This window comes from Glycine soja, chromosome 13 (assembly GCF_004193775.1).
Source record: "Glycine soja cultivar W05 chromosome 13, ASM419377v2, whole genome shotgun sequence".
Classification (NCBI taxonomy): domain Eukaryota; kingdom Viridiplantae; phylum Streptophyta; class Magnoliopsida; order Fabales; family Fabaceae; genus Glycine; species Glycine soja.
The window spans coordinates 18,264,379-18,276,753 of record NC_041014.1 but is presented as its reverse complement, the minus strand read 5'-3'; the positions used below and the strand labels follow the sequence as shown (position 1 = coordinate 18,276,753).

Genomic DNA, 12,375 nt, shown 5'->3' with positions numbered 1-12,375 from the left:
AGAATTTATAATCAAAACTGGTAGATTCGAGGATTCATAATATAAAATTTTATTTATTGATAGAATCTTATGTGAAAGGTGTAGAGATATAAAGGATATATGAAAATAGTTTTACCATTTTCACATTTAACACACCTATACTATCGTCTGGCACCTATTTGCACTCTTCATATTCTTCACGATCTTCTCCCCATTATATTTTAAGTAGGTGGTTACAAAGGAGGATTCCACTCAAAATAATGGTTCCCATAGATTGTTTAACAATTGGATACTGCCAGAGAAAACATGCACCCACAGCTTTAATTTTGAGTTTCGAGAGAATTTGTGCAAAACATGACTCGTACTAAAGATTTTACCAGTAACTAGTAACTGGAGGGTTAATCATTGTTTACTCCAATTGAAGGGCACACAGCGTTAGGTACTTTCACTAAAAGTAACTTTTACCATGATATTCTTTTGTTGACTTTATTTTGCATAATTTGTACATTAATTAACTAACGTGACGTATTCAACTATTCATCACTTGCTATGTATATTAATATTAATTAGTGCAAGTGCAAAAACTTGAAAACGTTAATATGTTTGATCAAATAGTGGTTAATTGGTACTATATATATATATAACACAAGCAATAAATAAAACTGTGGGTAATGTAAAATTATGATGTTGCTGAAGTGTGTTCTGACTCGTTATTAATTTGATCAAGTTGGTGATCAAGCAAGCGAGTCTAAGGGTATACTAGTCCACTAAATAATACAGCTTTTCCTTTTAGTTGGTGGGGTGGAACTTTACATGGATGAGAAATTGGATGGGGTAATCTAAATTAAAGGAAAAACTTTAAACAATGGTCTACGACACTTATCTACATGCTATGCATAGTGGGTTTTGTTTTGTCTTAATCATTACTCATGTTGTTATATAAGGAGGACCATTTCATGCATTTTAATAGCATAACCACCTTTGCAAACCCTTTCCAACAATTAGCAAAACATTTGTTAAACGATGGAAGTAATGTGTGGTGCCAAAGTTGGCAATATGGTCCATAAGGCCAAGCCTTATGTGTTAACTGTGGGGTTGCAATTTGGGATGGCTGGGACATACCTCTTCACCATGGCCAGTTTGAACCATGGAATGAGCCGTTTGGTGTTCATTGTGTATCGCAATGCCATTGCTGCATTGGCCCTTGCTCCCTTTGCCTTGATCTTTGAAAGGTGCTATAATTAATCATTGTGGTACTTTTTGATTAATTTATTGATATTGTTTCAATGTATATATGGTATTCATATCAATGTGGACTTACTTTGTTTAATTAATTATCTTTGTTACAATATTTACAGGAAAGTTAGACCAAAGATGACATGGACTGTCTTCATACAGATATTAGTACTTGGATTTCTTGAGTAATTACCTTGAACTTATTCATTATAGTGTACACATGACATTAACATTTTTTTTTATAGGAAATATGTTAGTTATTAGTTTTTATTAGTGAAAAGATTCAAAATAATATTTTTTCTTTATTATTAAGTCAATTTTATATCCTTTTCATATGACATGTAACATGAAAAATTGGAGAATCACGGCAAATTTATGACTATTTATTTAAGAGAAAAAAAATTATGTATTGATAATGTAAAATTTTTTAAAATAATCTATTATGTATGATAAATTTATTAATTTTTAAAATAATTATCTTAAAATAATTTAAATGATAATTTATAATTAAAAATTATGTAAAACTATTCTATACTTGTGTTAATGCATATGGATTAAACTCTCTACTTTACTTAATAGACACTATCACCTCAACTTTAGTTACGGCAACCACTCATCCATTTAGTAATTATTTACTACTTATACCGGTGTATCATGTTTGAATCTAACTGAGATTTGCGGTTGTGGAAAAACTTAGATAGGAAAAAAGAAAATTCTAACCATAAGATACCTAATGAATCTGTCATTAAAATTGAGAACTTGGTCAAAGAAAAAGTTATCTCACATATTTAGAGTTTTTTTTTTCTTTGTGTATATTATAGGAATATGAATAATCTCGTAGGACAGTAAGGTATAACAATTTTTTTGAAATATGGAAAAGAACATCTTAATATAAAACTAGCCCATAGGTTATATTTGATTTGTTTTAAGAATGACCTTATTATTCCAGTCTCTTTTTCCCTGTTTGAAATATTCTTTCCTTTATACTATATTTTCCAATAGTCGTCTAGAAATTTTTCATTAGAATAATCGTTAAAGTTGACATAAATAATTACGTGATTCATTGCTAGACAAAAGGATTGATCGATGGAACGGGCTTATTAAACTTAATAACTTCTAAATCATTATTTTTTTGAAGAAATTAATTTATAAATTAATATAGATTGTGATTATAACAATTTAAAAAACATAAATAGTTGAAGAGGAATTTTGATAGAGAAACAAATGGATAAAAGTTAAAAACACATTAATAAATTAAGACAAGGACCAATTTTATGCTCTCTAGATAAACACACAACAATTTTGTGCATGCTGATAATTCGTTCTAAATGTTTTATGTTGTAGGCCAGTGGTTGACCAAGGATTCACTTTCTTGGGGATGCAATACACTTCAGCTTCCTTTGCATCCGCTGTTATGAATGCCGTGCCCTCTGTAACCTTTGTGCTTGCAGTAATTTTCAGGTGAAGTTCTATTTATTGAATATAAATTTACTTTTATCTTATTTCTAGTAAAACTTTAGATAAAAATTAGTATGTTAAATTTGTTAACTTTTTTATAATAGGTATTTCCTTTGCACTGAAATATATATATATATATATATATATATATATATATATATATATATATATATATATATATATATATATATATATAATCACTATTACTAAGAATATTAGTTAACATTTAATTTGACAATTTCAATAAAAAATTAATTTATTTCCTAAAGTATCATCTACTTTTAATTGTATAGGAAAAAAAGAGAATTAATATTGTTAGAAATAAAACTTTAATTAAATAAAGAATATTTTAGAAATGACAAGGGAGAATTATTTTAAAAATATTTATATTTTGATCCATTACACATACATTTTTTGTTGATTATATTTCAGTCTCAAAAAATACTTTAAAGGTCATAAATTATGGTTTTTTTTTATTAAATAATAGAATAAAATACTATTTTATATATTGTTAATACATCTCTATTAAACTTAACTTTAATGCTTTTACTTCGTCCAAACTACTTTGTTAATCTCCAATTGCACCTATTGATAATAATCTCCAACTGAAATTCTATATACTTTGTGTTCTATCAGGTTAGAGCATATAAAAATAAGGGAATTACGCAGTCAAGCGAAAGTAATTGGAACCTTAGTAACCTTTGCTGGGGCTTTGTTAATGACACTATACAAAGGCCCTCAATTCGACCTATTTCATCATTCAAACACAACCCACCAACAAGGTGGAAGCCACACTCAGAATCACTCACACTGGGTCGCAGGAACTCTCTTCATTTGCCTGGGTTGCCTGGCTTGGTCTTCCTTCTACATATTGCAGGTATCTAATGCATTAAGAGTATTTTTTTTAGTATACAATGATTAATTACATTAAGGTTAGAACGTATAACTTCATTCAGTCCAAAAAAATAAGAAGAAAACCTACAACTTCATGTCATTACGTACCAAAACCTTCTCACCACTGATTTGGCTCTAGTGAATTTGCATTAAAAGTAAATAGTATATGCACAAAAGCGTATATCATCCGATCATAAATTATAAATCTGATGATTGATATTGTAGAATTTTTACCGACAAATGTACAAAAATTAATCTCATGCACTAATATAAGTTTAACTTATATGTATGGGTAGTGTAATATTTTTATGCCATCAACTAATTAGAAATCATGTTAGGAATGATATATAATATTGTTATGTTAAAAATTAATAAACTTATTATATATGATATTTTTAATTGGTTGATAGTGTAATTTTTTTACTCATGTAAATCTATAGACTATTTACCCTTAATATGATTTCATCAAATTAATTAGGCATGTGGGACTGAATATATTTTCTGCTCTAATAATGTACAACAAAATGTAATTATGCAGTCCATAACGGTGAAAAGGTACCCTGCGGAACTATCACTCTCATCGTTGATATGCTTGGCGGGTGCTTTGCAAAGTGCCGTGGTTGCTCTGATTGCAGATCATAACCCTCGAGCATGGGCTATCGGTTTTGACTACAGCCTCTACGGTCCTCTATACACTGTTAGTGCCACAATTTCCATTTTTGTTAGAGTAAATTATATGAACTCTCCCTGAGATTTTTTCTTATTACATCTGATATTATTTCAGTAGAGGTTCAGATGTAATAAGAAGAACTTCTATTAGTATGTATAATTTACTCTTTTTGTTAAGTCTCTTGGATCAAGTTTATTGTTGAAATGGTGCCATATCTAATTGAAAAACTTTTTTTTTCTTCAAAAAAAAACTTTTCTTTTTTATTTGGATATCAATTCAACAAATTTTTTTAGTAAAAAAGAATAAATAATACAAGTGGGATCTTTTTTTTTTTTTTTGCAGGGTTGTATCTACAAGTAACCCCATTTCTTCACGTAAAGTACTTAAAAAGAAACAACAACTAGAGAGACAATCCTGATAAACATGTTTTCAAAATTAATAAATGTGTGTATCGCTACATTTGTGCATGCAATTGCAATTGAAAATAAAAGTTAGGAAAATTTTAGAAACGCATTTAATTTGAGAAAATATTTTTTTATTTATTTTAATATTTCATATATTGCAAAAATATTTTATTTCTTATTTTTAAATATGTATATTAAAAATTAATTAATATATATATATATATATATATATATATATATATATATATATATATATATATATATTATTTTATTACTTTCTATAGAAAAATATTTAAAAACAAAAAATATATGACATTTTCATAATTATTTATAAAAATGGAGAATAGAAAATGAAAATGTAAAATGTTGTTTTAAACCAAACAAGTCCTCACATTTTGTTGTTTGAAATTGGATTCTAGTGTTCAAGTTATTTGTTGAGTTTTATGTTATGGTCTTACCAATGTTTAACAAATATCAATTGGGAATAATGAGTTTCCCCCCCCTTTTTTTTAATCATAGGGAATAATGAGTTCAGGAATAGCATATTATATACAAGGGTTGGTAATGCAAAGCAGAGGTCCAGTGTTTGTAACATCTTTCAATCCTCTTTGCATGATCATTGTTACAGCTTTGGGCTCCTTCCTTCTAGGAGAACACCTCTACTTGGGAAGGTATCTTACTATTTCAGGGTGTTTTTTTTTTCCAGTACTTCCAAAATTGCTTCCTACACTTCTTGCTTTTAAAATGTTCATTTTAGAAGCAATTGTTGTCACTATTTTATTGCTTTGGGCCTAATTCAGATTTTTTGTTTTTTTAATCCGAATTTAAATTGTTTTGTTTGCTATATTTATTAGATAGTGTATTTTAACAATGCACTGCCAATATTTATTGACAAAAAAAATAAATTGCATAAAACGCATAGACATTTTTTTACAACATCCTGCAAAAGCTTAATTATATAGCCACATTAATTTGTGTTTTATCCTTTTTTGAAAAGAAATTTGTGTTTTATCCTTTTACTCAATGTGTGTCTCCTTTTTCAGTTTGCATGTCATTTTTATAAGTAACTGTTCAATTGTCCCCTTAAAAAAAAAAACAGGTTAAGTAATTGTCAACAATACTTATTAATAGAACTCTATCTTACACCTTTTATCTGATTTGGTTCTCACTTCAACCCCTGAAGCTTATCAACAATATATACTTGTACACTAATATTTGTTTAATTTTGCATGAAAATATATTAAATTATATATGCTTGTATAATTTCTGATAGTGATCTTCATTTATCTCCCAATCATTAATTTTCTGAATTATCATATCATATGATTAATTTGAAATTGATCTCAGCATTAATTTTCTGAATTATGATATCATTGATCTCAGCATCATTGGAGGCATCATAATCGCAGTGGGTCTATACTCTGTGGTGTGGGGAAAAGGCAAAGACTATAAAGATGACACGTCATCACCAGCAACAACAAAAGAAACAGAAACAATGCAGCTTCCAATTACCTTACCAAATAATAAATAACAGACACTTTGTGTTAACTTATAGAAAAGAAAAATTACATAGTAATTCGATCGACTTATGTTGGCGGAAGTGACCGATGATAGCGTAATTTGCAAATCATATAGTGATTTGTTGTGCTGGTGTGGGCACTATATTTAGCCATGTTAAGTTGAAACACGACTTTGTTTAAGTTAATACTAATTTGTTAGAAAGTGTTTTGCTATCGTTAATTATTCCAAGAGTTTAAATTGTTAATCAATGTGTAATTTTATTTTCTTCCTGCTTTTGTATTTTTTTTATCATGATATATGATATATTAGTGCGGAATATTTATCACGATGAAATCAGATAGCTGGTTTAATAAAACCAAACTCAATTCCACTCTCAATAACCTTTCTGATTTTACTTTTGTGCTTGTAGCATATCAAGGAGAAAGTAGTTAAATTGTGTGTCTGCTTTTTCGTATTTTGGTATACGTAAAACATTACGTACGTAACTTGAATCTCATTCCTTTTACACCAACTAGTTCTGATCCGATCCCTTACAAAAGATTATGGAATGCTAGATCTGATTTCCATTTGCAAGACATAGAACAAGGAAAACGCAATAATGCATCGACATTTGTTTTCATTCCAACTTTCCGAAAGACAAAAAGGAACCACTGTGATTGAATTGTCGCATCCACATTCTCCTTGCACATTACTTAAAATAAAAATAGAATAAGTTTTAAACAATAAAAGGGTAATAATCATTATATATATACTAAGAATAATGCTATGTAGTACGTAATGTATTCTGCACGGAAAGTAGGAAAGACTAATTCCATATATTTGATTGGCTAAATATTAAATATAAAAAGAATAAAATAAAATATGGATGAGAAGAAATCATGGAAAACCATTTGATTGAAGTTTTCATGAATTGGTGTATTGATGGCAAATTTTCCAGTTTGGGGTTGTTTTACAAACTTTTTCCCAGATTGGGTCTGTCTGCAAACTATTTTCCAGGGAGTGCTGTTTTTGCACGTACCCAACATGCAAGTCGCAATTGGGAGTGGCGACTTCATGCATGGCTGATACGTGGCGAGCGCTGGAGGGACGTGCCAATCTCATTGGCGATTTCAGCCCACGTGAAGTGGGAAGCGCCAATACTGTTGGCGCCGCAGTGGAAGCGCCAGTACTGTTGGCGATTTCAGCCTAGGGCAGACAACTTTTTAGCAGCTAGGGCAGCTTTTCAGCATTTGCAGATGGGGTAGCGCTACTCCCTTTGGCGATTTAGGAGAAGTAAGAAAACGCCACTCCCTTTGGCGTTTTAGGCTGTTTAAAACGCCACTCCCTTTGGTATTTTAGGCTGTTTAAATACCACTCCTCTTTCGGTATTTTCCAGCGCTTCACTTTACGTCTGCAAGTTCTTTTCCTTTGTTGGCTTTGACAATCAAAAAAATCCTGTGGTATGAAATATTTCTTTAAAGTATGTTTTATATTTCATAGACTTTCCATAGACTTGTAAGTGTGTATTTAAATGTGTAAAATAAAAGAAAAATTAAGTAATAATGTTTATTTGAAGAAAATTTTATGAGTGAAAATAAAATATTTTGAATATGAAATTTGTAGTACTTTTTTAATTAGATTAAGTTGATGTTGATGATTTATTAGTGTGTTAATAATTGATGAACGCTTGATCTTTCATTTAAAAAAATTTGTAGATCATATTTATTTGAAGTATTTTGAGTACGAAATTTATTTTAATATGAAGTTGTAGTATTTTTTTTTAATTAGATTAGGTCCATTTGTTGGTGTGTTAAAAATTTATAAGCATTCAAGTTGAAAGTATTATTTGATGATGCTTTGTTGTTTCTGGTATCATATTTATTTTACTATATTTGTAGTAATTTTGTAATTAGCTATTTTCATTTTGAATTTATTATTGTTAAGATTAATTATTTATACTACTAACTTCGTTCATGAATTATTTTATTTTGTCTTTAAAATTACTATCTTGAATTTTTTTTTTTTTTAAGTGTGTCCCATGAAATTAATTTGAAGTTAATTAAATTTTTTTAAAAGAAAAATTGAATGTCAAGTTCCAATAAAGGGACCTTTTGTGATTACATTTTATTAGTTTGGATTTAAAGTTTTATAAAATCGTTCGTGTTATTTAAGTGTGTTGATGTGAAATTTATTTAAAGTTAATAATTTTGATTACATATTGATTAGTTTAAAATTACTACATTGAAATCGTAAATTTTTTTAAAGTGTCTTAATGTGAAATTGATTTGAAGTTAAATTTTATTTTAAAATAAAGTTTTATTTTGAAGTTCCAATAATGACTTTTTGTGATACCCATTTTATAATTTATTTGACGTGTTAAAATATTGTTTTTGTAGGTACACGATGAATTCGGTTATAACAGTGTTGTATTTCAATGGAAGAGTATATGAAGATAATGATGGTGTAATATTTGAAGGCAGTAAAAAAGCGATTCAGATTAAACGTGGAATTAGTTTCAATGCTTTGAAAAAAAAATTGGAGATAAGGTAAAGTTACAAAATAATGAAATTATTTCTGCTATCAGCTGTAGATTTTGTGTCAGGAAAATATATTGCCTTGCAAATTTGTGATGACGAAGACGTTGAAACGATGTTGGAAAGTTTTAAACAACAAGACCAAATGTCAGTTCTGGAATTATACATAAAAAAAGATGTGGCTGGTGGTTCAATGTTTCATTATGCAAATTCGCTTACATCATGTGGAAATTATTTATCTAATGATGAGACACAACCGCCAACAAATATGAGCAATTTACATATTGACGAAGAAGATGATGATGATGATTATCTTGTGTCTAACTCATACGTTGAAGAGTCTTTAGACGAAGATGATAGTGTTGACGGTATATCTGATACAGATGATGAAGTCACCGATATTCCTCAACCAGTAAGAAATGTTCACCCAGCAGAAGGTATAATTTGTTGTATAAAAAAAATTAGACAATACATTTATTATTTGATGACAATTGTATTTAATGCTAAATAAGTATGATTTGAATTTTTATTTTGAACTGTAAGGTGCACAACGAATTGAAAATCCATTTTGGGATGATGCTTTACATTATAACAATATCAACTGGAGTTATCCTGATGAGGAGGACATTTGCGGTTTGGAGATGTCGTCAACCTTTAATGTTGGCCAAGAATTATATGTTGGCATGGAATTTGATAGTAAAGATGCGGTAAAAAAATGCAGTCAAACAATATGTTATGAAGGTGCATTAAAGTTTCAAAGTTGTTGAAAGCAAATAGAACAAGTATGTGGTTTGTTGCTTGAATAAAAATGCAGAGTGTCCTTGCCCTTTCTATATGAGGGCAATTTTATCTAAAAAAATAGATACGTGGAAAGTCACACAATGGGGTGGACTACACACATGTCTGAATATGACCATGACACAAGATCACGAAAAACTTGATTCAGATTTAATTGCCACTTGTGTAGTAGGTACGTATTTTATGTTCATATTATGTTCATTTTTTGTTAATTGTCATTTAAATTTTGTGATGTTATTGACAGGCATGATCAGAGAAGATCCATCAATAAAAATTTCTTTGATTCAAGAGAGGATTAATAGTGAATTTGCGTACAAGGTGTCGTACAAAAAAGCTTGGTTGGTGAAACAGAAAGTCATTGCAATTGAATATGGCGATTGGGATGAGTCATATGTGAAACTTTCGTCGTGGCTAACACACATGCAAAATCATTCTCCTGGATCATATTTTGAAATACTACATGACGATTTTATCGTTGGGAATACGGTTAGTCGCGAACACCTTCAGTTTCATAGAATTTTTTGGACTTTTGGCCAATGTAAAGAGGCTTTCAAGTACTGTAAGCCAATCATACAAGTTGACGGCACAAATTTGTATGGAAAATACTGTGGGACCCTCTTAATGGCCACATCACAAGATGGAAATGGTGGTGTCCTTCCTCTAGCATTCGCGGTGGTTGAAGGTGAGATGTTGACAGCGTGGTCATGGTTTTTGGCACACTTGCATGAACACGTCACAGATAAAAATGGTATTTGTCTGATATCTGATCGACACGCGAGTATAAAGTCCGTTGTCGCTAACGAAGCACTTGGTTGGCAACCTCCCCACGGTTATCATGTCTACTGCGTGCGACACATAGCAAGCAACTTCAATCGGAAATTCAATAATGTCAAACAAAAAGAAATGTTGAAGAAATTGGGTAAGATTTCATATTTGATGGTCACGTTTATTTAACTTTCATATATACTTAAAATTGTTATTCATAACTAATTTTATGCAGCCTACACTCCTTGCAAGCACATTTTTGATCAAAATTTAGAAAAATTTTGTGAACTAAGTCTAGCCATAAAAACATGGATTGATCGCATTTCAAAGGAAAAATGGACGATGGCTTATGATAGAGAAGGACGTCGATATGACCACATGACAACCAACCTCTCAGAATGTATCAATAAGGTTTTGAAGGATTGTCGCAACATTCCCATAACAACATTGGTCAAATCAACGTACAGTAGGTATTGAAAGTACTTTGTTGAGTGTGGCCGCCAAGCCCAGCGACAGTTAAATGAATGGCAAGTATATTGTTCAAAGCTTGTTAAAGAACTTAGAAAAAATCAAGAACAAGTTTGTTCGCACATCGTTCGCGTGTATGACATCCACTCCACAAGGTTTGAAGTAGAGGAGACCTTCAATCCTATTACGCAACGTGGCGGACAAAAGTGGGCAGTTAACTTGAATGGTCATTATTGTCAACACGGAAGGTATTTTGTGCTTCACTATCCATGTTCACATATTATTGCAGCTTGTGGTTACGTGAGCCTGAACTACTACCAATATATAGATGTTGTTTATACAAATGAGCACATCTTAAAAACTTACTCCGCACAATGATGGCCACTTGGGAATGAAGCGACTATTACTCCTTCTAATGACGCATGGACACTTATCCCTGACCCGACTACAATTCGTGCGAAAGGTCAGCCAAAATCAACAAGGATAAGGAATGAGATAGATTGATTTTGAAAATGAGGGTACCGGTAAGGACAAACATTAACCGGAAGAGAGTTGGGTGAAAGGTGGATAGAGTGATTAGTGTTGCGGGAAGGTGGAAGAGTGGTTGGTGGTTGAAATAGGGAAGAAAATTGAGTGGTTAAGGCAAGGATATTAGGGTGAAGTGTGGGAGATGATGAAGCCTAATCACAGACTCTTATGTGAAAGTATTCGACAGCGTTGTGTGTCTGTGTTAAACGGCGGAGTTGAGGTGTAGTAATGGTGAGAAGGGAACTATCTGAATTGCCTTTAAGTTCAATTAAGCTTCCTTGGTAGATAAACTTCATAGACAGTGTGTTATAGTCCAGTTAACACTGGTCCGAATGATTTGAGCTACTGAACCCCGAGGATGACATCGGTCCCACACAGGGGAAAAACATGAAGGTCCACCATGAATGTCTTGCCCTGCACAAGAATTTTGACATCTCGACATAGATGGTGGCATTCCAGTTCATTTCCATTTCCAACCAGCATGCGCAATGGCGGAGTAGGTTGAGCTTTCAAGCCCAAAGACTTCACAAGGTGTTCCTGCACAAAGTTATGTGTACTCCCTCCGCCAACGAGGATGACAACGAGCTGGTGCGAGATCCAACCCACCAGTCTCAAGGTTTCTGGAGCAGTTTGGCCCGAAAGGGCATGTAGGCTTATTTGGGCTAGAAGTGGTTCGGTTTGAGGTTGGGTAAGGGTCGGGTTATGTTGTGAGTCGGTGCGGGTAAGAAGGGTCGGGTCATTTAAAATAGGGTTGTGTTGTGAGGATATATTAGGGTTCGTATCCTCAGAAGTGTGGTCCTCGTCCGCGGCGAGAAGAAAAAATTGTGGGGCACAATGGTGACCCCTTGTAAACTTTTCATCACAATTAAAGCATAAACCGCGCTCCCTTCGGTTTGCAAGTTCCTCGACAATGAGGCGTCGGACGGGAAGAGGAGGAGGTTTGGCCAGGGAGGGTAAGAGAGGGAGGTTAGGGTTATTGGTGGGAACAGGGGCTAGTAAGGGTAGAGCAAAGGGGGTTGTGGAAGGTGGTGGGGCAAAGGATGGTCCTGGAGGTGCTGAAGCAAAGGTGGGTCCTGGAGGTGCTGAGGCAAAAGTGGATCCTGGTGGTTGCCGGCCACGAAACCCTTTGTGGTTTTCGTGG

The 12,375-nt window shown here is 32.1% G+C and overlaps 1 protein-coding gene across 2 annotated transcripts; it reads left to right on the top strand.

Annotated features, from left to right (window-relative positions):
- The first annotated feature begins 954 nt into the window (after window positions 1-954).
- Window positions 955-6,431, top strand: LOC114381215 (WAT1-related protein At4g08290-like). 2 transcript variants are annotated; one of them, XM_028340416.1, is made up of 7 exons: window positions 955-1,211; window positions 1,338-1,400; window positions 2,560-2,676; window positions 3,310-3,550; window positions 4,106-4,264; window positions 5,161-5,312; window positions 6,025-6,431. In XM_028340416.1, exons 1-7 carry the CDS (start codon window positions 1,003-1,005, stop codon window positions 6,170-6,172), a joined length of 1,089 nt encoding a protein of 362 aa, XP_028196217.1. In that variant the 5' UTR covers window positions 955-1,002; the 3' UTR covers window positions 6,173-6,431. The 2 variants fall into 2 exon arrangements, with proteins under 2 accessions (XP_028196217.1, XP_028196218.1); XM_028340417.1 differs by lacking the exons at window positions 5,161-5,312; window positions 6,025-6,431 and adding an exon at window positions 4,580-4,754.
- Window positions 6,432-12,375: the final 5,944 nt, after the last annotated feature.